General features: G+C 37.8%; 1 protein-coding gene across 1 annotated transcript; it reads right to left on the bottom strand.

The window, feature by feature from the left end:
• Positions 1 to 2709: 2709 nt before the first annotated feature.
• MCOLN3 (mucolipin TRP cation channel 3) lies at positions 2710 to 22892 on the bottom strand. The gene is made up of 14 exons (XM_058177758.1): positions 22501 to 22892; positions 18108 to 18331; positions 16478 to 16645; positions 15894 to 16047; positions 13470 to 13554; positions 13296 to 13392; positions 11874 to 11973; positions 11206 to 11318; positions 10966 to 11115; positions 10335 to 10436; positions 10090 to 10212; positions 9511 to 9717; positions 8143 to 8273; positions 2710 to 7024 (listed from the first exon to the last, which is right to left on the bottom strand). Exons 2-14 carry the CDS (start codon positions 18327 to 18329, stop codon positions 7018 to 7020), a joined length of 1659 nt encoding a protein of 552 aa, XP_058033741.1. The 5' UTR covers positions 18330 to 18331; positions 22501 to 22892; the 3' UTR covers positions 2710 to 7017.
• Between the last annotated feature and the right edge of the window lie 2425 nt (positions 22893 to 25317).

Raw genomic sequence — 25317 nt, 5'->3', positions numbered from 1 at the left:
GACTTGTGACCCTCTGGCGGGGGCTCCGGCTTCCTCCGCCTCTTAAGGATCCTCCCCATTTCTAGGAAACGTGGACTTTGGGTTCGATTCCCCCCCACTTCCAAACCCATCGAGCGGAGCGGCTCCCCCCCCCTTTGCAATCAAATCAATCTAGATCGGAACGCGAAAAGAGAGAATGGAACTTTGCCGGGTGGCTGTATTTGGGGGGGGGGGCGTTTTGCTATTGGTCAGCCAGGAAGCGGGAGGATCCAGTAAGAGGCTCCTGGAAGGAGTTTTGGGTGGAGGGGATCTTTTATCGGGATAAAGTTTTCTATTTCAGGTGACACAAATGGTTGGCCTCGCGTTGGTCAGTTACTCCCCATCGCTGAGACAATGTAATGTTTTTGAGTGACCCTGAAATGCAGATAAGATAGCCGGTCTTCAATGCAGAGTAGCAGTCTATCTTATATTTGCTCAGCAAACAGGCAGGTATATGGTGTCACCTAAATTTCCTCCTGATTCGTCAGGAGAGGTTCAAAACCTCTGGAAGGCAGCAGTTTGGGCAGTGCTGGGCTTGATCGTGATTGTGAATCTTGGGGATCTATTTGGCACTAAACTGAGGAGATGCACACACATAAGATGTGCGCACATCTGTTCCACTGGCCTTTTTCATAGTGAGCCTTCTCGGCTCAGGATATTTTATCTTCCAGTATTATTTGCAGCAAAACATCCCCCCACCCCCACCCAAGAACCATATTTGGGCTGCAAAAATTTTAAATGGTTACTAGATGGCAGCAAAGAGACCTTTTAGTATCTTGCCTATTTTGTGGGCTTATAAAAATCCATTTATTGAATGATCAGGAGAACATTAAGGAAAAGAGGTTGGGGTCTTGATGGCTAACTTTATTATTTTTATTTAATACTTTAAAGAGACTAGACTTGGGTAAGGATTGTTTTGCTTCTACATCTGCAACAAATCAGGCAGCAAAGCTTAGATTACTGAACCATATTTGACCGCAGAATTCTAGATTGACTACTAGATAATAGAGAAATGTGGAAAGACTATTTTGTCCTGCCATGTGGATGTTTGCAAACCAGGTTGCCTAATCTTAAAAGAAGCAAGGGTGGGAATGATTTTGGTCCCTGTAAAAAAGACCGCTCTGCTGATTTAGTTTTTGGTAACTAGAGCCAGAACAATTGTGATTTTAAAACTGGTCCATGGGATTTGGACAGAGACAGTAGTGGATGTGAAGAAGTCAGAAGTGTACATATACATAGTGAAGGCAGAACAAGCAGCCACCCTGAAAATCACAAACATCTCTCTTGCTGTGCCTTCAACAAATTTGATCACATGGATATATTGGTTGCAAAAATCTAGATCACCACAAGGCATCACAAGAGTTACAGAAAACCCAAGCTTCTTTGCCACTGCCAAATAATCCTCTGGATATCTGCAGCATAAATATGGTTCTTGAAACACAGGATGTCCTTATGAGGCAAAGCGGAAGAGTGGAGTAAAAGGAAGGAAGAAGCCAGCCAAGAAAGACTGCCCATCACAAATGACATTTTGATTCTCTCTGGCTCAAAAGCTCCAGAATCTGTCAGATAAGTCCTGGCCCTTATCTTCTCAAACTTGGAAAGCTTCTTACACAATGGATAGAAAAGGGGATCAGCAGGCTTGTTTTTATTTCTCCTAATTTTTAAAGACATGCCATGGCCTGGGATGACGACTCCATCTGATTACCATCTGGCAAACTTTATTTACAAGTGGAACCCAGTGTATAGAGATCATCTGTCTGTATCTATCTTATAATGATAGGCACTTTCCTTTTGTAAATGTCATCTGAATATCTTGTATCCACAATTCGTCAGGCTTCGTTATACAGTAAACCTCTATGCAGCTTTAGGACAGGAAAAGGCAAAAGACAGGTTGAATAGCAGAACCATTGACCACCAGGCCAGTATGGTTGATAAGGACAATTCTTAGGCTATGAGATAATGGTGGTGGTAGATCTACAGCCATAACAATATGCATAGGCAAATTCAACGTGAAGTAAACATAACAATGGGCTTTAATAGACAGAAGGAATATGTTCAGATTGAATTGTGCACTTTAGTCTTGCACAAAGCCTTTTTCTGCATTAAACAGGCCACTAAAAAGCAAAAGAGAAATTAATTAGAGGTGGATATCGCCTAACATATAGGATTTGCCTGAATAGTAATAACTGAAGATAGTTGTTTCTGGTTCAGAAATATTAATTTTAGCCTTCCCTGTTACCAACTTTATTAGGTAAACCTTTAAGGGGAAGCTACTTTTAAATTTTGAGCTTCAATATTCCCTGGTTGGATTTGACAAGACTTTCACTCAGCCCAATTTGAACTGGGAAAAATACACCTCAATTTTATTAGTATTACTCTTTCATAATACCATCAGACAATGTGGCATATCTATTGATTACTGCTGATTACTTAAGGTAGAATATAGATAATTGATAAAAAAGACTTTTAAGTAAAACAGAACAAAATATTGTTTCAAATCATACAACTCTGCAACTTTATATTTTCCTTCCTTTGGGAATTTTCTCTAGGCCCCAACTCAGATAGATGGATGGATGGATGGATGGATGGATGGATGGATGGATGGATGGATGGATGGATGGATGTACAATATGAAAACATACTACTATAATATGAAATCATTTTTTAAATTACACAAAGCCATTACTGGATAAAGAAATATTTATTTGTAGTGTTAATATGTACCATTCAATATAATATTTGGATGTACATTCAAAATAATATATTATTTTCTACAGTATCATTTTACAAAATGAGAACAGCCAACATGTTTTATACTTTCAAAAGTTTGTACATAGTACATTATATTATCTTGTTTTGTCTTTTGTCAACAGTTTGTGCTGTAATTATTGCTTCTGCATCTGAAATTTTGAGTCTAAAAATAGATTTTCTTTATTTTTCAGATTTGCTTTCCAATATAACATGACATCCATAAAACATCCATAAAAGTCAAGTTTCATTTCAAGATTTTTATACAATTATTTAACAGTCCTAAGACAGGGAAAAGTTAAGAACTATAATTAAGCATATTTCATGTTATGCCCATTCTTGCTCTACTGTAAGCAGATAGCATTTACTTAATATAAAGATTTGAGAAACATACTGCACTGATGATACATTTATTATGTACTATAATAAAATATTCAGTTCTCTATCACTGAATGATCTCTTTTTATCTAAGAATAGACCAAAAAATTCAAATGTGTCAATCCAATTATTTCCATCTACTATAATTGGAAGAGCATCAAATAAATTTGGTATTGAACTTTAATGACTGATGCAGTAGGAAACCTGTGGATCACAGGTGGTCTCCATGTTGTTTTTTTCAAGCCCTGGAGCTTTCTAAGATTGCTATGCTAAATCAAGCAGTAAACCACTGAATGACAGCCATGAAAGTTTCCAGGGGAGGTATGAGATTAAAATCTGTCTTCCATAGTTTGATGTATCATTTTTACTTTTTTGAAAAAATTACTTCAGAAAGCTCCTTGAAGGGATGAAAATCCCAGTTTGGTCCTTCCAGTAACAGCCTCTCCTGTGGCCTTTGCCAAAACTAGGATAGCATATGATAAGACAATAGCCATTAAAGTTGGCTGTAACTGGATTAAAACATTATTTAATCACATTTAAATAATTTGTTGTCTATTTTTGTTTCTGAAGCTTTGCTCAAATATGTCTTTTCCAGTTCCTAGGGAAACTGCTGAGCAGTTGGTTAATCAAAAGTGAGGACACCTGCCTATAAAGATAGAAGAAGCCCAGTCATTTCCTGCTTTGTTGCCTGTGGTCTGCAGATCATCTGCCAGCCACAGCAAAATGTTAGGAAATTTGTGGTCCGGAACACAGCCACTAAATGCTGAAGCCCAATACTGTCTAACTAATACTTGTCGTGAAAGTCTACTCTTAGTGAAATTGTTTCTTAGGAGCAAGCACTGCAAGTTTCTTCTTTCCGATAAGTAATTTTAAAAAGAGATTAAACCAGTACAAAGCTTAAGTTTTAACCCTATGATCTAGGGCAGGGGTGTCAAACTCGCCAGATGTGTCACACACTGGCCACACCCTCCCGATTTAGCGAAGGGGAGAAAAGTTGTGATACACATTGTCGTCACGAGTTTGACACCCCTGAGCTAGGGGATTTTGGAACTGTAGGATTTTCCCTCTAAGGAGAAGAATCTAGCCTTGATGTGAGAACTCTTCAAGACTCAGTCAGATTCTGATGTTAATGAACTCTGACTTCAGAAAGAACCAGAAGGAGGCAGGCTCAGGGAAAGGCCATAGATCCAATTGATTCTCTAACATTTTCTTAAAGCTTGTAACATAGTCCTCAACTTACAACAGTTGACTTAATGACTGTTTGAAGTTACAATGGCACTGAGTGAGTTATTTTCACACTTACGACCATTGCTACATACCCATGATCACGTGATTTACATTCAGATGCTTGACAACTGGCTCACATTTATGATGGTTGCAGTGTCCCAGGATCATGTGATTCCCCTTATGCAACTTTCTGACGCGCAAAGTCAAGAGGGAAACCAGATTCACTTAACAAGTGTGTAACTAATTTAACAGCTGCAGAGATTCACTTAACAAATGGGGGGAGGAAAGTTGTAAAATGGGACAAAACTCACTTAAACAAATTTCTCACTTAGCAACATAAATTTTGGGCTCAATTGTGGTCGTAAGTTGAGGACTACCTATACTGGCTTGGAATGGACATACATTCTCTTCCATTCTTCCAAGCAGGACAGTAATCTTTTTGCAAATATCTCTGTTCCCTCACTTCCAATCTACTGATCTGTTGCCAGCATGATTTTAGAAATCTATCTAACAAAGTGAAATTCAACAGTAAGGTTCTACATTTAGGCAAAAAAACCCAAAATGCACAGGTACCTGTGGTACCTTGCTCAATAGTAGTAACTGTGAGAGGGATCTTGGAGTCCTAGTGGACAACCATTTAGATATGAGCCAGCAGTGTGCAGCAGCTGCCAAAAAAGCCAACACAGTTCTGGGCTGCATAAACAGGGATAGAATCAAGATCACGTGAAGTGTTAATACCACTTTATAATGCCTTGGTAAGGCCACACTTGGAATATTGCATTCAGTTTTGGTCGCTACGATGTAAAAAAGATGTTGAGACTCTAGAAAGAGTGCAGAGAAGAGCAACAAAGATGATTAGGGGACTGGAGGCTAAAACATATGAAGAATGGTTGCAGGAACTGGTATGTCTAGTATAATGAAAAGAAGGACTAGGGGAGACATGATAGCAATGTTCCAATATCTCAGGGGTTGTCACAAAGAAGAGGGAGTCAAACTATTCTCCAAAGCACCTGAGGGTAGAACAAGAAGCAATGGGTGGAAACTGATCAAGGAAAGAAGCAACTTAGAACTAAGGAGAAATTTCCTGACAGAACAATTAATCAGTGGAACAACTTGCCTGCAGAAGTTGTGAATGCTCCAACACTGGAAATTTTTAAGAAAATGTTGGCTAACCATTTGTCTAAAATGGTGTCAGATTTCCTGGGCAGGGGGTTGGACTAGAAGGCCTCCAAGGTCTCTTCCAACTCTGTTATTATTATTATTATTATTATTAAATGTCTATGCTTCCAATGTTAGGGAATATGGACTAAGATTGCCCTGGCCAATGATTTCTAGTTATTCTTTTGCTGATATATTCTCTTTCATCCTAGTGTTTCAGATGAAATCCTTTGAAGACCAATGTGGATCCTAAATAGTGCTGGGTTTCAAAAATGTTTACTACTGGTTCTGTGGGTGTGGCTTGGTGGGCGTGGCATGGTGGGCATGGCAGAAGAAGGTTACTGCAAAATCTCCATTCCCTCCCGATCAGCTGGGACTTGGGAGGCAGAGAATAGACGGGGGCCAGTCAGAATTTTTACTACCGGTTCTCCGAACTACTCAAAATTTCCGCTACCGGTTCTCCAGAATTGGTCAGAACCTGCTGAAACCCACCTCTGGTCATAAATGACATTGAACAGTAAAGATAAGATTTTGCATAAAGGAAAATAACTTTTTCTGATACGAGGTATGATCTTTCCCTTTTTAAGGTCAGTTTGCTACTAGCTAACTTATTTAAAACATATCTGTGCATTTCTTAAAATAGTAAAATATTAAGTTAAGAATATTTTTCTGGTACACAGTACCCAGGGCATTAACAGTGGTTAAGGCACCAGGCTAGAAACCAGGAGCCTGTGAATTATAGTCCTGCCTTAGACATGAAAGTGATGGATAAGAGGCTGTTTTAAGTTCCAAATAGGAGTTCTTTCACAGAATAATTAGAATAAATAACGAGGCCAACCACCTTTATGTTGGCTAACATAACAGATTCACAAATTCAACAGATTCAGCAAACAATTAAACTTGAAAACTCTAAAAATTATCAAGTTGTGGAACATATCAGGAAAAACATGTAATTTGATGGGGAACCAAAATCCACTCTTGGTTGTCCACTATCAATCTCCTTCAATTCAGTTGTGCAAGAAAAGGGTATGAACCATTTTTATAGTTTTATTTTCTGTGGTATTTTATAAACCACTGGGAGTCAAAAGTCCTCTAGTGACCTGTGTCAAATCACACACAGAGAAAATACTGAAACCATCTGCTCTCCTTTACTTTTAAGGTAATCTACAGATACCTATAGAAAACTGAGAAAAGCTTATGCGATTAAGTCATGTAAATTATTCATACATTGTGCCTGTAACATCACAATATAATTTTCGTTTTCCATTGTTTTTCATAACAAGTTTAACCTGTCCATTATATGGTAATTAGGACTCAATTTATAAATTAGAATTAACGTGATTACCAGCACATATTCCAAAAACATTTATGACAATTTTGTGCCTCTTATATTTGAATGTCTTCTTTGATTATTCCTCAGTGAATCTGTGATGATTGTCCAGCTCCAGAATCTCCAACTAATTTCAGCAATTATTGCCAATATTTTCATTAAGACCTAAAGAAGGGGAAAAGGTGCAGAGATAATTTATCCAGCTACAGAAAATATATGATAAAGAGAAAGAAATCAAAATGGTCCCATTTTAGAAATCAAACAAGATCTATTGATCTAAAGGAAATAATTTTAATAAAACAAGTCACCCTGGATAAGAACAGCAAGGTTAGAAATCTTAATGTTAAAAAAAATAAACAATTAGTGCGGATAATCACAATTGCTCACTTTACAAAAATATAACTAATACATAAGTTATCTTATGGACCATTATTTAAAAGGTCCATTGGTATCTTTATTCCTTAAGCCTTCAGAATCAATAATTGCTTTCAGTTCTGACAATTTGAAATGCTGAAAAAAGCATATCTATCTATCTATCTATCTATCTATCTATCTATCTATCTATCTATCTATCTATCTATCTATCTATCTATCTAAACTATCTCTCTCTCTCTCTCTCTCTATCGCTATCTATCTATCTATCTATCTATCTATCTATCTATCTATCTATCTATCTATCTATCTATCTATCTATCATCTATCCTGGTCCAAGAAGAGAAAGTCCCGATTACCCTTGTTACATAAAAAAGGGAAAGATGAAGAGAGAACAGCAAAACTATTCAAGCCAACAGATTCAGAGCTGAAAAGGAGGAATCTGAAAAAAAAAATCCTATTTGATTGGACTCCTGCTCCATTTCTTTAGGCTCCTGAGAGGAGTTGCAGAGCTGGCATATCAGCATTTCGTCTATTTGCTCAAGAGCCAGAAGAAAAGTTATGGCATGAGCTCCTCCAATGGGGAAATGAAAGCAGAATGTTTTGGAAAAAAAAACTCTTCCATTTACCAATGCTGGAAATAAACTCAGCTTTCTAACATGGCTTGACATTGAGGAATCATGAGAATCCAGAGCAGCTTTCAAACCAGTGCAGGATCACTAGGCTTAATGTGGAAGTGCCTACAGTTTCACTAGATTCAAGACTGATGTCCTGTTAACCTGCTTTCTGTTCTCACAGAAGCCAACTTCAGTGTTGTACCCAGGATGGAATATAACATTGAAGAAAAGGGAGGGGAAACACACACAAGCTATCAGGTAATGTAGCTGTCACCCAGTCCTTTAGTCACTAACCTTTTACAACAGCAGAAGATATTGATAGGACTCTCCTCTTCTAATCTGTATCTTCCAGAGTTTGGCAGATCTTTGCACTGGGCTATGAATGAATGAAGTTCTGTCTCTGGAAAGCCTTCACGCTGGTAATGCTAAAAAACAAAAAGTTGTTATGTAGAACAACTCCAGTGGATATTAAACGGCTATGAAAAACACAATTTTTAAAGAGGCCTTGGGTGAGGAAAAATAGGGGAGGTCAGACAGGGTTTCTTTTAGTGAGTTAGAAGCTATTAAAAGTAAGTAGAAAAGTGAGGTTCTTGCATCCTGTTTCTCATCCGCCTCCCCCCAAGATTCCACATGAGATTGGAGATTAGGGTGGACTTGTAAACTGCATTTTATCTGGCTTCAATAGAATTGGATGGGATGGGATGGGATGGGATGGGATGGGATGGGATGGGATGGGATGGGATGGGATGGGATGGAATAGAATAGAATAGAATAGAATAGAATAGAATAGAATAGAATAGAATAGAATAGAATAGAATAGAATTCTTTATTGGCCAAGTGTGATTGGACACACAAGGAATTTGTCTTGGTGCATACACTCTCGGTGTATATAAAAGAAGATACATTCGTCAAGAATCGTAAGGTACAACACTTAATGATAGTCATAGGGAAACAGTCAATATAAATCTTAAGGATACCAGCAACAAGGTTACAATCAAGACTGGTAGAAATGACAGGGGAACACAACTTGAGGCCTAAGGATTCCAGGCAGACTCTAATTGCCTTGGAAGAAATACTCAGATCTCTTCCAAATGATGCTGCCAAATTATATTTTTTCATATGAGAGAAGAGGAAAATTCTGAAATCAAAAAGCAAAACCATCTTCTCCAACTCCTTGTGATTTACATGGATACATCCATTCAGCTTTATTGCCCAGGAATGGTAAGAAAGTGATGTAGTTCTAAATAAATAAACCAGGGGTGTCAAACTGAAGGCCTGTGGGTTGGATGCATCATGTGCAGGCCACGCCCACCCCAGCTCCGCAAAGGGGAAAAACATTGTGATACGTCATGTGATGGCAACGTGACGCCGTGAGTGTGATACCCGTGGAATAAATGATGACACTGCATCATGATGTCATCATGCAAATGGTCCTTTCTTGCTTACTTGCAGTTAATATGAACTTATCAGAGCTCTGTGTCATTTGTATGATGATGTCATGATGCTATGCTGAATTCTTGCAAAGATGTAGAATATCTCTGAATGCACAGAAGACTAATGAGATGAACAAAATCATTTGATATTCAGAAAAATATTTCAGAACTTTTGGAAATTCACATTTAAAAAATTGAACATAACATCCTATAGTAAATATTTATGTACCTTCACTGTTTCATATGTGTCTGTAATTAGGGCAATGAAGAGACTCAGGACCATGTAGATAAAGAGGCTAATGAAAGAGTAGAGGTAGATCCGACTGAATAGCCATACCAGATAGCTTTTCTGTTGCATTTTTGCAAAAGTAGCAAACATGTCATCTCCATTTATCAAAGAGAAAAGACATTCAGAAACCATATTCAAGGTATGGAACTAGAAGAGAACAAATATTCAAAAACAAACAGACAAAAGAAAAGAAAATTATTTCCATTTTTGCTCAAGTTGTTTTAAAAATACTGGCCAAATACAGTAAACAGCAAATAAATGTTACATGTTTTACTCAATACCAGCCCTTGAAAAACTCGGGATATTACAATATTTTATTAATGTTTGCATCAATGCCTCAGATAATAGAGAATATATACTTATACATGAGAACTCCATATTCTGGTGAGAATGTATAGTTACATAACTAGAGAGATAAACTGGCGTTTTCAGATATCTTGGCAGCATGCTCATTTTGTTAACATTTGCCCAAGATACTTCAGATACAAAACTAGATGACAAATATCCCAATCACAGTACCTTAGCATGATATGGGCCCAGCACAATCCAGCCACAGAAGCAATAACCCAGATAAATCATAGCCGCACAGCAGCAAAATCGAATGACATTGGGCAATGCTGCACGGAGAGTCAAAATAAGCAGCTGAAAAACAAGGTCCAAACAAAAACCCAGAGATGCTCATTAGACTTTCCAAAGGTATTCAGTACCGCCAGGCAATAACAGAAATAAATACCAAGGACATGAAGGTTCCAGAAGATCCTTACATTATATTTCTGAAAGAAGCTGAGGTAGCGGATCACTCCAAGCCACACAAGCATGGTGGAAGTTCCTAAGAGGATACTGCAGACGTCATAGCTTGTCAGACTCTATATGAAGATTAAGATGATGTTCAATAAATTACACTGACTGAATTTCAGGTGGGGTCCCCAGAAAAAAAAATACCTTTCATATTCATTTTAACACTTGGCGACACTGTATTTTCTTGACTTTTGACACTGAGATGGGTGGCATATAAATAAATATTTTTGCTGGATTAGCAGATAGACAAGACCATTCTTGGAAGGTGAGTATATCTTATGACATTAAAAATTGGTATAAAAAATGACAGAGAGCTGTTTCCTGGTGGACAGAGAGCACAACAAATTAATAGTCTTTTGATGATATGCACAGATACTGCTCATTCCTAATTTATAATGCCATTACCATGGATAGGTAAAATATACACCTAGAAAAGTCCTTTCTCTGGAGCAGCAGTTTCCTCAATCTGACCATTTCCCCCAGATGAAGACTCAACTGAACTATAAAAATAACAAAATTCAGGTTGGCCAACAAGATTTCAACTGGGACTTCCAAAACTGGAACACAGGTCATCTAATCAGCATGCAAATCACTTGCCTTAGCTTGTATCTCCATCTTTAATGTAGAACCAACTATGGTAAGAAGGTCACTAACGATGATCATGATATACCATCCATTGACAAATTCCATCAGGTCAGAGAAAGATACTTCTTTCTTATAGTGATGTTGGAAAAAAGTCACAAATTCCTAGGATATGTGAGTGGGCAAGAAAAGAGAAACTGCTGTTGAGAAGCTGCAATTACATTTATTAAGAGATACTGACAAACATAAGCTTACCCTTTGTAGATGAATTCCTTTAATTACAGATCGTGTGCAGAGAATCAGTGATGCAAGACATGTCAGTATGACAAAACCATCAAAGATCATCATGTAGTGGGTATTCTTCTGTACTGGGAAAAAGAAGATTGAATTACTTGTCTATGCGTAATTGTTAACCTCGTGTGCTCATAGACACATACTCATTTGTGTCTGGAGGGGAATTTTCTTCATGAAATTGCCTTGAGAGAGTGCTAATAATGGAGAAGGGGTCTCCATCTTACTTAACAATAAATGTCATTGAAAAAGGGAGAGGTGGATAATTAAAGGATTCAGAGCCATCAAAAAGAATGAATGCTTCACACCTTTCGAGAACCCCTCCTCTCTCAAGTTAGTTATTTGCATTTGGGAAAATTTCCCATTGTGGGGAATTCCCTTCTAATATACTGTAAATATTAACCATATAGAAAGAGACTTTTTTAAGGACTATAGCAAAAGATGAAATGATGTAACACACACTCATATTCAAATTGTGTGCTCAGTTGACACACACACTTTTAAAAATATAGTTACGGCAGATTATAGCAAATACTGTGTTTAACTTCATGTATCACTAGGCCTTCAATAAAACCACTAAGCACTAAATAAGTAATAACAAAATAATGGTTTTTTTAAAAAAAGAAACTTACTTGATCCAGAAACATGCCAGTCTTTACATTCGTTGATGGCAATATCATTGTCTAGACTTATTTTAATTCTTCCACTATGAGCTTTGTTATCAAAGACTATCTGTAGATATTGTGGAGGTAGAAAAGATGCTATTATTATTATTATTTCTAAACACTTCGATCCCTCATTAGTTCAGATAGAATCTGAACAGTTTATGCCAAATGCTTGGGTAATAAAATCAAAATCAAAATCTATCTATCTATCTATCTATCTATCTATCTATCTATCTATCTATCTATCTATCTATCTATCTATCTACTTACCTACCTACCTACCTACCTATTTTCTATCTCAGCTTCTCAAAGAAGCCGTGAAGTCTTATAGTTAGCTTGAAGTATAACTTTAAAGCACTGATGGCATATAAAATGCACATCCCGTAGAAAACAGAAAATGCTTAGGGTTTGGGGCAGTGGTGAAATCCAAAATTTTTCTCTACTGGTTCTGTGGGTGTGGCTTGGTGGGCATGGTGTGGCTTGGTGGGCATGGCAGGGGAAGGATACTGCAAAATCCCCATTCCCACCCCACTCTGGGGCCAGCCAGAGGTAGTATTTGCTGGTTCTCCAAACTACTTAAAATTTCCGCTACCGGTTCTCTAGAACCTATCAGAACCTGCTGGATTTCACCCCTGGTTTGGGGGGTTTTTTGCCCATGCATTTAGTTCTGCCAGTGTACCATTCTTCCCAAAATCTAAGCAGTTTAAAAATAAGATGGAGAAATAAAATGAAGGAAGACTATATCTGAATAACCCTCGAACAAAACAAGAGAACATAACCCAATTTCTCCATCTCTTTAATATTGTTTTAGAAATATTGCTATTTTTATCACTATTTGAGTTTTATCACACTTTTCCATCTGAGGAGTATTCAGGATAACCACCAGCCACCATCAACCAAAAAGAAATAGAAACAAATTTTAAAATGCACAATTAGAATATAGTTACATGCATAAGCAAAAGTATTAATATTATTGTTAACACAATTCAAAAAGCTAATACTATACAGAAATATGTCTTGAACTTACTAAAAGGAGAAAAGATGAATTACTGACAGTGTATTTGCAGCTGTGGGCAGGCAAATCTCTGATGGCAATAAATCGCTGGTGCCTGCCTCTTGATTAGATTCAGTTTAGTAATTTCACTTCATTCTCTACTTCTAAGTTGTTAATACATATACTGCAACAGTCCACTTTAAGAAGAAGTTGACACAATCTAGGCCCATTTCTCTCATTCAAACCTGCCCTTCAGAAAAAAACTAATTACAAGTCTTATCAGGAGTTCAAACTTTTTTTTTTTTACTTGCTTTTCTACTCCTGATGCTACCTAGTTTATCTGCAAATACACAACCAAGCTCAGAAAATTCCACGGACTCCACATTTTTACTTACTGATAGTGTGAAATCATAGCAGTCTGGGAGTTCATGTTGTCGAATGGTCTGGAGATTAATGGCCTTCAGTTTGAATATGAGTGTCAGAGTCACAAGTCTAGAACAGAGACTGGAGCTTTATTTCATCATTACCAAAAATATTCAAGAATACCAGCAACTTTTATTTCTCCTCACCTATGGAAGTCTAAAGTGAAATTGAAAGGAGTCTTCCTCAGTGTCCCATTTTCCAGAGGTAGCATTGGCTCCACATAAAGACACTCTGTGGGAAGACAGATGGTTTATATAGAAAATACTCGACATTTCATAAGCTAAAGAAGACAGAAAATCAGTAATAAGGAAATTAAATCCAGTCTGGTCATTAGTAGTCTTATCAAAATAATATGAGAAGTAAAATCTTTCTTCATACTTGTAAGAAAAAAGCAGCTATGTGTTTTTTTTATTTAATGTATGCATTTACTGAACTTCTGCCTTGTGGGAATTCTTATTTGATAATGAATCCCTGGAAATATCTGCTACTTAAAAATAAATTCAAAAAGGAAATTTTATACTTGATCCACAGATCAGTACCCTAATACCAAATAAGTGTAGAATTACAATATTATTTCTAGGGTTACAGGCTCTTCGATTTATGTCTGTAGAATGATATTTCAATGCAGTTATAAATTACTTACATCTAAATAAAATGAAGAAACAGTAATCTAAAAAGTCCTTATAATTATAATGTACTGTAATTGTAATTCCTTACACATATATCAAGAAAAGACCCTCAATCTTTCAAGAGTCCTTTAATATCATTCAAACACAATAAGTTTGAGCTAAGATGTCCTTATAGAATTCAGCCTTGGTATTGGTCAGAAATGTTGTGCATATGTTTACTACATTAGTTCACTAAGATTATTATTTATGTCACTATTTCCAACCTCCAAAAGGAAGTCACAATGCTTCTGAACTACCATAAGACACTACCAATAATTCTATATGTTCAGTAATCAATATTAATGTTGAACAGCTAAGACTGACCACTCAGGTTTATTCACAAAGTTTTAGAGGTCCAGGCTGAAAGGCAGGGCAGAGTCAGCCAAGATATTTCGGTATTTGCCTAAAGCACATGAACATGAACGGCACCCTGCCCAGGTCAGGTACATAAGCCAACTGGCTTTGTAAGTGCGTCGTGAGGTGACATTTTCTTCAATACTTCAGGGCAAAAGAGTAAGAGCGCAAAATAATCCACACAGCAAACATTTATGTCATCCAACAGGTTACTAATGCTTTCTATCACACGTCTACACTCTGAGCCGACTGTCTCACTTTGCCTTATGGTAAATCTCACCCTGAACCTGAATCAACAATCAGTGTTGAGATTACACAACCGATGTCTGCAATGTTGAGTTGGCAAGACACTTTTGTGGAAGAGGGGTGGCAATCTGTTTCGGTTTTGATTATATTACAGTATCTTGCAAGTAGATGCACTCTTAACTCTGTTCAATAATTACTGGTATGAAGAACTGCTTCACATACAATTACAAGAGAGTCATCACACTAGCCTATGAGTCAGCAATTTTTATCAACAGAGTATCGGGCCACTCAGAAACTAAGCCATGTACACCCCAAAGGTGCTTTTTCAAGAGGCAACTGGACTTTTTGGTTTTTCTTTGAAGATGTTTCGCTTCTCATCCAAGAAGCTTCTTCAGCTCTGAGCTGAAGCTCTGAGAAGCAAAACATCTTCAAAGAAAAACCAGAAAGTCCAGTTGCCTCTTGAAAAAGCACCTTCAGGACAACCATGACCTAGATGACTGAGAATTTCCCTAGATATAAACCATATATAGCTGTATGGAACGTATTAGGTCTGACTGAAGCTGACATCGTTTGAGTGACTTGGGGCAAGGAATTAAGTGAAGCACTCACATCACTATTGCAGTTTTCATAATGACTTAAACAAGACTCTAATGTGCCAGTAGTCCTCACTTACCAACCACAGTTGCTAAGTGATATAGTCATGAAGTGAAATATCACGTGACAGTGCCATGCTCAGGATGTCAGTTCCACTGCGGTCATAAATCAAATTACTTCAGGTTGTTAAATGAAATGTCATGTGACCAGAACTTGTGACTGTCTGCCATTTTCCACAACGATTCTGCTTGTTAAAAGCCAGCTGCGAAGGTCACAAATGGCAATCACGATGATGGGATGCTGCGTCTACGGTATTATAAATACATGCCAATTGCAAAGCACCTGAATTGTGATTGTGTGACTTCAGGGATGCTGCAACAGCTGCAAGTTCGGGGATTGGTCTTAAATATACCTATTCACTGTTTTCATAACTCTGAACTGTTGCTGAATGAAGCAATTGGTAAGTGAGGACTATCTCCGGTAGTTGAGTTTCTTCCTGTACAGTGTGCCTAATAAAATATCTGAAGTGTCTATCCATTATATTGTAATGTTACTGGAAATTACTGTGTATTTGCTTTTAAACACTATGACTTTCCTCACGTTGTCTCTGTTTCTGCTTCTCTTTCTCCCTCCTCCCCTCTCTCTCATTCTCCTTTCTCTCTCACACACAGAAACAATCTATCTGATTTGAGTAGTTCAGTATATCACCAGTTTCAATTTCTGGGTCAATATCGAAAGTGTCATTTCCAGGGCTGATAATTCCTCTCTTGTAGAAGTACTGACATATTGCCATGGGCGTCTCTTCAGATCCTCTCTTTTCGTAAGCATGATTTCCAACAGAAATAGTACGCAGCTGTAAGAACTAAGCGACAAGGGACAACCAGTTAATGGAGCTGCCCGATAATGAAAACTGAGCTAATTAGAGAGGCAAGAGGATGTCTGTGATAGAACATTCTGCTTTTCAGATTTATTGACCTCATGAATGGATTTACAAAGACTAAGGTTCAAATAAAACTCAGTGAAATAGATTCAATTATAGAAAACCTCATTTTTATGGGCCAATTGGCCATGTTACATTTATCTCATGAGGCTATCATGAAATTAAAAGGTCTTCATCTCTTGACTCATTAGAGCCAATGCAAGCTATGCGGTACAGGAAACCAATCTGATTTTCCTTCTATGCATATCTGTTCACATATAATGATTTGGCTTTTTTCAAGCTTAGTTTAAATTCAGTGTATAATTTTACTTTTATACAATATAAGGATGCTTTTTATATATATAAAAATTACCTGGTTTATTGTGTAGGAGATCTGGTCATAGACCTCGGTTTGCGTGTACACTGCATAGGTGTCATCCATGCTGTCTGTATAACCTTTCAGGAATAGATGCTTAAAGGATATTGTGTTTTCTTCTTTAAATGCAACCACCATTTGATTGCTTAACCCAAAAACTACAAGCTGAAAATATCCCCCCCGCAAAAAAGTTATATATTAGCAGTCTGTAATGCAAACTTTTCTCCACAAATATTGGTCACGTATTGATAATTACAGCCCAGGTCATTAAATGTGGAACTCATATGTAATATGAACTTAGTATCAGTTTCAACAGAAAGGGAATCCTTCAGCTAAAATACTCAATACGTACATTCTGACCACAACTACATTAATTTTTATAGCTCTTGGAGCATTCTTAGCTGGTTCTATTCCTTCCACCATTTCCTACTCCTTCCTTTGGTAGATTTATCTTACTCTGGGCGTATGAAAGGTATCTTGTAAATAAATCAGGAACTGAGCAAGTAGAAAAGGAGAGCTAGGTAGCATCCCTCCTATTTTACAAATTTTATTTTCATTCAGTGATCAAGCCTGCTTCTAAATTTACATAATTATATTCTTGTTACCTTTATAATTTAGTCCCATTCAATATTACATCTGTATTATTTTTTTGATTTAGGATATGGTTTGCTGAATAAAAACATTGGATAATATTAGTGTAGTTCATATTGGACATTTTCATACTGTATTCTGAACACACAGAAAGACAATAGTTGGTGAGCAATGAGCATTTACTAGAAGGTTGAAGACTGACACTTATAATAATGAAATGAAATGAATCAGAACTGCAGCTATAATCTTGATATTGTTCGTTGTCTCCACTTGACTAATGGCCTATTCTGTACATTATCCCAATTCAGCACCCATCAGATATTTGGATTAAAAATCCTTTAATTCCTAAATGAGATGGCTATGTTAGTTGGCACTCATGAAAGTTCTTATACAACACAGATGGAGAACATATGATGAGGATATTATTAAACTTGTCAATACTAAATACCTGGCAAAAATATTTTCCTCCAAAATATTCAGGATGCAAGAACACTGAGGTCATTTCAATATTTACAGATGGACCTCAACTTACGATCACAATTGTGACCAGAATTGCTAAGCAAGGCAGTCATTACATGAATTGTACCTGATTTTATAATCTTTTTTTTTTGGCACGGTTGTTAAATGAATCACTGCAGTTATTAATTGAATTATGCGGTTGCTAAACAAATCCAGCTTTCCCCATTGACTTTGCTTGTTGGAAGCCAGCTGGAAGATTGCAAATGCTGATCACATTTCTCCAGGATGCTGCAACCGTCATTAGTATATCCTGGTTGCCAACTGCCCAAATTCTAATCACATGACCGTGCCAGCGTAACTTCAGACAGTTGCTAAACAAATGGTTATAAGATGAGGACTACCTGTATTAAGGTCTGAAAGTTTCAAACACCATACAGATGGTTCGGAAAACAGAATTCTCAAAGCATCAGTAAATCAGGGGTTGCCACTTAACTGGTTATAACTTCTTGAATTTGTATTGCAGTAACCAAAAATGTGTGAGTTTAAAAACAAATTGTACCGAAGCTGTGTACCTCACCTGGATAGTAACCATGGCTATTTTCAGAATTTGTATGCCAAGCTTCCATGGTTTCCTTCCTCGGGCCCAGAATTTTTCACAGGGATTCATAAAGAAAAATTTAAGTTTCCTTCTCAACTGATCTTCCAGAAGTTGGCACATTGATGAATGATGCTTTACATTGTATAAGTTGTCATCATCCTGAGTACTACAGCTACCTACAAGCTCTTCAGGATTTTCCATTGCTGGAACAGAAAAAAATTAGCAATATTGGAATGATTAACCAAAAATGCTATATACATGTGTTTGTGAGCATATCTAAAACTCAAGGTGTGATTGTCTCCTTTAACAATGAGAGTTTCAACTCTGAACTACAAGTATGGCAGCACCTTCTATGCCAAGTTATAGCCAGCCAATGTTATTTCATCAGCTAATCATAACAGTGAAAAAGATGTTAACAGTGAAGAAAAATGAGTTCTCCCACAGTTCTCATGTTCCTATCATAGAAAGCACTATTTTTGGAACCAAACATAAGCAAGTTTTTTTCCATAAACACATTATTTTGTATATCAGTTTTCCTGTTTAGATTTTACAGTTGGATATTGTTTCAAAGGTTATTTCTCAAAATAATTCTTTAATTCCTCTTCCCCACTCCACCCCTCTCTTACACGCACACTCATCCTTGGCTCTTGCTTGATTTCTGCAACATCATGAAATGGCTGAGAATCACGGCTTCTGAATGATCTAGAAGTCCAATAAATGAATAATTGTGTGTTCTTTAGCACATGTGTATTATATGGAACTCAATTCTATTTCTTACTCTCACACAGATCACCCTTTCAGAGAAAAGCCACAGAACAAACCAATTTTTAAATCCAACTTCTTGAAATAGTGTGAGCCAAGAAACTTTAGCACATTGGGAGGCTTCCATAAACAACTTCCTGGGCTTTTTAGTATTAGGAACCCTAGAAATTACAATACATTCTGTTTGCTCCTAGAATACAAATGTCAAAGAATCTCCTTGAACTTCCTTCTAGTTCTATTGACCCTTTCCTTCACAGAAGGCATGTGAATTATTTAGTGCTATATTTGCAACATCGGCCATAATATATCACAAGTTTTTGGTAAACATTAAAAGCAGGTGCAGCTCCATTCCTAAGTAAGTGTACTCAGAGGCAGGTCCCTCATTTGAAAAATGGTGTTTTTCTCCCATTCATGTCTGGGTAGAAAGACAATAGGTAGGAAGCATATCCATTGTGAGAATCACGACAAGGTATCATCAGCATCTTCAATACTGAAGATACTAGAAAACCAGGTTAACTAAATTCAATTTACTCTTGAGGACTATATGTGCTGAAGGAATATAATTACATTATTGGTATTGCTATGAAAAACAAAAGAAGCAATATTTGTAGAATTTTATTTATTTAATCGTATATAAATACGATTAAATAAATAAAATAAAATAAAAATAGAACAGATTGCTATGCATATGAAGGACAAAAAAGCTAATCTATAAAGCAGTAGCTCTCTTTCCTTCCCCTTTCCCCCTCTTCTCTGGTCCAGGATCTATATTATATATGCCAGATTCCTCAATTCCTCTCTTTCTCTCTCAAAAAGCACCAACACACAATATCACATCAGAAGCTGTGCAAAAACATAAAACATATCCATGTCAGAAATTTTTATATACATAGAATAGAATAGAATAGAATAGAATAGAATAGAATAGAATAGAATTTTTTATTAGCCAAGTGTGATTGGACACACAAGGAATTTGTCTCCGGTGCATAAGCTTTCATTGTACATAAAAGCTATAAGTTATAAATCATAGTCATCATAAAATACATTCATCATAAATCATAAGATACAACACTTAGTGATAGTCATAGGATACTAAAGAAGCAATCAACATAAATGTTGATATACGCAGATAAATGGGAGGAAAATCATTATGTTATCTCATTTGACACTGACATTTAAATGACAACTGATTTTCTGCTCATTCTAAAGCAGTATAAAAATATTTTCATACATTAAATTACTTTGTGGGACCTATCATATTTGTGCAATATCATGTTGATCCTGTAATATTACCAGCCCAGTAGGGATGCTCACAATCTCACAAGCAGTACTGGGTTGCCCTGGTTCAGACCAGTTCTTGTGAACCGGTAGTAAAACCAATGGGAGGCTCTGTCGCAGAAGCTTCTGCGCGCACAGTCCTGTTGCAAACAGGTAGTAACGGTAAATAGAACCCACCCCTGCTCACAAGGTACAGTAAAACCCATGCAAAACTGGGCCTGATCCCAAATTACTTATATAAATGTGACAGTCCATTTATGAAATATAATGCTAAACATTCTCTTTTATTGATTTACCCTTAAATTGTCAAATCAGAGCCAGACGAAGTATCTGTATGCATAGAGTTAATTAGTAAATATAAAGTCCCAGAATCCATTTTTAGTATCATCATTTTAAAGTGACCAGAATTCAGAAAAATCTTCAAAGAACAGGAAGCTGGTAATATAATCATATCCTTGAGATTTTTTTCCTGATGACAATATGGGTAGATTCATAAGGGGTTGTTGTTGTTTGGCTACAATCTGGAAATGGTCTTGCCACTGCCGTCTAGGATTTTTTTAAGCTAGTCTATACATGAGATTCTTCACAGATTTCCATCCAAGTGCTAAGTACCAAGTAGTCCTTGATCCACTGTTCAACTAGACAAGGTGCTACCACTTGTTGATACTTTTGATTTAGTTAGCCAGATTTTTCAATTCAATACAATTAGTATATTTTCCATGTATTTATTAGGTCTGTATTTAGTAAATTCAGAGTAGCTTTATAAAATAAATAAGCGTGGTATATTTAGTTGGGCATCTATGGTTTGTCAACACTACTATACGAGTGTCTCACAGAAGCAGACAATAAATTTCTGACACTGAGTCTCAATTATTCTAGCCACTGATGGATTATACCATACCCTGTAACTAAAATCCACTTGAAGGAACTGAATTGTTCTATAAGCTAAAATTAAACAGCCAGCTGAATTTGAAAAAAGGGTTATGATTAATCTTGCATCACTCAGTTGAAGTTAAAAACAAAGTTCTAGAAAGCTTTTGTTCATTCACTTAGATATACAAGCATTTTAGCTTTTTCCACAATTTTGAAAATTATTCAAATATCCTTCAGATAAAAAAATAGCCTCCAGAAAGATGTGGGTTTTTTGTCTTTGTAGATATGCAATGTGATCATGCTTGTGGAAATGATAAATAGCCATGATTCATCTGCATAACAACAACATAGTGTCATTCATTAAAATGATTTTAAAGAAAGGACATTTAGAATTAACACTACCTCGACAATATAACATAACAATTTTAATCTGAATGGGAAGGAATATATTTTAGCATCAACCAGTTTTTTTTTTATTTAAGAGCTCTCCCCTAAGTTGTCCATTTGAAGAAACTTAACACCAATTACCTAAAAAGAAATCTACTGTACAAAGAAAGGGCATATAGATTTAATATTACCTCCACAATAAAACATAAGACAGCAATACATTCACACAGCTTTTCATTTGAATGGGAAGGAAGAAATTTTATCATAATCCAGAAGTCTTCCAACTGAAGAAACTTTTTAAAATGTCAATTTATCTAAGGAGGAATCTAAAACAATGCCCACCTATCTAACAACTTAACCTTAATTAGAATAATGAATATTTCCATTAAGTCAATATAGGCTTACACTGATGAATTAAATTAGGTTTTAACAGTTAATTGATCACTTTTATACCCATTGGTATTAGCGTGAAACTATAATTTTGAAGGAAAAAAGGATGCCACCTTCACGTTTAGATGGCATATGCATATACTTCAAGTGCATGCAATTTTAGAAAAATAATTCCCTTCACACAGCGGCAGAAGAGGGGGAGGATGGATACAAACTTAAAAGTTTGTCCCAAAGCATCCCTTTTGAGAAAAATGAACAAATGTGATATTAAATAAATATTAAATAATTATTATTTTAAAAATCCTCAAAAAAAACCCCAATTAAGAGGGAGAAGAGTTTTTTAGTCGAGTAGAAAGGCTTAGAAAAATTAAATTAAATTAAATACGTTGCCTTTCCTCCTTCCAGCCACAGCTCTCAGTCCTGGAATTTTACTGCTTCGTCCTTTATAAATCCTTCATCTAAAGGTTCTCGGGGCACCAAGGAAAAGCAAGCGACGTCCCGCGAAGGGTCTATCTTATAAACACGGCTGGACCTCCTCCCTGGCCTAGTTCCATAATTCAGAAGCGCGATCGGATCCCACCAGAGGCAGCCCATTCCCCACCCCCCTCTCTTTCTGCTCAGGAAGCCTCTTTCTCCCACCATCCAAAGGAAGGACATAAGCGCCCGCCGACCCCAGACTCACCTTTCCAAAAGAAAGTGGCACCGCTGGTGCCAGAAAAGGGTGCCTTGAACCCCCCCCCCGCCGCCTAAAGCCGGGGAGGCGAGGTGCTTTGTGTTTTTTTTTCCAGCCCCGGCAGGTGAAGCTGGTTTCTCGAAGCGAGCAAGCGAGCGCCGGGGTTGCCTTACATCACCGCCAGGCAAAAGAGTCACCTGAGCCTCGCGGCAAAGCAAAGGCTAGGCGACGCAAGGACGTGGCGGCTTCGGCCCGACTCCGCTGCCAGAGCCGTGCCTGGGGAGCATCCCCAGAAGCCGGGCGATGAGCAGCAACCGGAGAGAGCAGGAGGGAGAAGCTGCTCCTCTGCGCCGGCGCCACGTGACCGAGGACAGCTTCTGCCGCCCGCCTTGTCAGCCTCCTCCTCCTCCTGCTCCTCGCCCAAAGGCAATGCGATCCGAGGCCAGGCAGCCGCCCCGCCCGGCCGCAAACCGCAGCGGGGGTGACGGATTGTTTGGGGAGAAGGCGGTGTCTGATTTCCATCGCCCCAATTCCCCTGATTCCCACAGATCGCTTCGCCAGCTGTGTGTTTTCCTCCCTCCAGACCAGAGTCATGGTCTGGAGCGGCCTGAGCTATTAAGGATGGCGTCTCCAGAAAAAGGACTTGGGGGCAGAGATCCAGAAGAAGACCTGATTTACCAGATTTTGAATGTAGCTGCAATGCATTGAGAAACCGCCCCTGCCTGTAAATGGCAGTAGAATAGAATAGAATAGAATAGAATAGAATAGAATAGAATAGAATAGAATAGAATAGAATAGAATAGAATAGAATAGCTGATGGCGAACCTTTTAGGCATGATACAACAGTGATTGGTCTCATTCGATATAATGACGAATCCGCATATAGACGAGAGGTCGAACGACTAGCCTTGTGGTGCAACCAAAACAATCTGGAACTGAACACACTCAAAACCGTAGAAATGGTGGTAGACTTTAGGAAAAACCCTTCCATACTTCCACCTCTCACAATACTTGACAACACAGTATCAACAGTAGAAACCTTCAAATTTCTGGGTTCTATCATATCGCAAGATCTCAAATGGACAGCTAACATCAAAAACATCATCAAAAAAGGACAACAAAGAATGTTCTTTCTGCGCCAACTCAGTAAGCTCAAACTGCCCAAGGAGCTGCTGATCCAATTCTACAGAGGAATTATTGAGTCTGTCATTTGCACCTCTATAACTGTCTGGTTCGGTTCTGCAACCCAACAAGAAAAACACAGACTTCAGAGGATAATTAGAACTGCAGAAAAAATAATTGCTACCAACCTGCCTTCCATTGAGGACCTGTATACTGCACGAATCAAGAAGAGGGCCGTGAAAATATTTGCAGATCCTTCGCATCCTGGACATAAACTGTTTCAACTCCTACCCTCAAAACGACGCTATAGAGCACTGCACACCAGAACAACTAGACACAAGAACAGTTTTTTCCCGAAGGCCATCACTCTGCTAAACAAATAATTCCCTCAACACTGTCAGACTATTTACTGAATCTGCACTACTATTAATCGTTTCATAGTTCCCATCACCAATCTCTTTCCACTTATGACTGTATGACTATAACTTGTTGCTAGCAATCCTTATGATTTATATTGATATATTGATCATCAATTGTGTTGTAAATGTTGTATCTTGATGAACGTATCTTTTCTTTTATGTACACTGAGAGCATATGCACCAAGACAAATTCCTTGTGTGTCCAATCACACTTGGCCAATAAAAAAAATTCTATTCTATTCTATTGAATGGCCAAAGTATGCGCCTGTGCCCAAGCTGCAAGGTGTGGGCGCACGCACGTGTGCGCCCCCCGGCAAGCATGGCAGAGACCTAAAATAGCTGGGACGATGGCGCACAGACCCACAGAGGGGGCTCTGCGTGCAAGCTCTGACTTGCATGCTATAGGTTTACCACCACAGGAATAGAATAACAGAGTTGGAAGGGACCTTGCTGGTCTTGTAGTCCAACCTGAAATGATTAGGCAGGATATCCTACACCACGTCAAACAAATGGTTATCCAATCTCTACTTTAAAACTTCCAGTGTTGGAGCATTCACAACTTCTGGAGGCAATTATTATAGACAACTGATTAATTGTTCTAACTGTCAAGGAATTTCTCCTTAGTTCTAAGTTGTTTCTGTCCTTGATTCATTTCCACCCATTGCTTCTTGTCCTGCCCTCAGGTGCTTTGGAGAATAGCTTGACTCCCTCTTCTTTGTGGCAGTCCCTGGGATATTGGAATATTGCTGTCATGTCATCCCTAGTCTTTCTTTTCATCAGACTAGACATACCCAGTTCCAGCACCGTTCTTTAGCCTCCAGTCCCCTAATCATCGTTGCTCTTCTTTGCACTCTTTCTAGAGTCTCAACATCTTTTTTACATTGTGGCAACCAAAACTGGAACCAACATTCCAAGTGTGGCCTTACCAAGGCATTATAAAGTGGTATTAACATTTCATGTGATCTTGATTCTATCCCTCTGTTTATGCAGCCTACAACTGTGTTGACTTTTTTGGCAGCTGCAGCATACTGCTGGCTCATATTTAAGTGATTGTCCACTAGGACTCCAAGCTCCCTCTCACAGTTACTACTATTGAGCTAGGTACCACATATACTGTACCTGTGCATTTTGGGTAGAACCTTACTTTTTTCACCATTGAATTTCATTTTGTTAAGATAGCGCCCAATGTTCAAGTCTGTCAAGATCCTTCTGTATCTTAAGCCTATCTTCTAGAGTGTTGGCTATTCCTGCTAGCTTGGTGTCGTCTGCAAATTTAATTAGTTCT

The sequence above is a fragment of the Ahaetulla prasina genome, chromosome 3, assembly GCF_028640845.1.
Source record: "Ahaetulla prasina isolate Xishuangbanna chromosome 3, ASM2864084v1, whole genome shotgun sequence".
NCBI classification, from domain to species: domain Eukaryota; kingdom Metazoa; phylum Chordata; class Lepidosauria; order Squamata; family Colubridae; genus Ahaetulla; species Ahaetulla prasina.
Note: the sequence above shows the minus strand (reverse complement) of the source record. Positions and strands in the feature narration are given on the sequence as shown.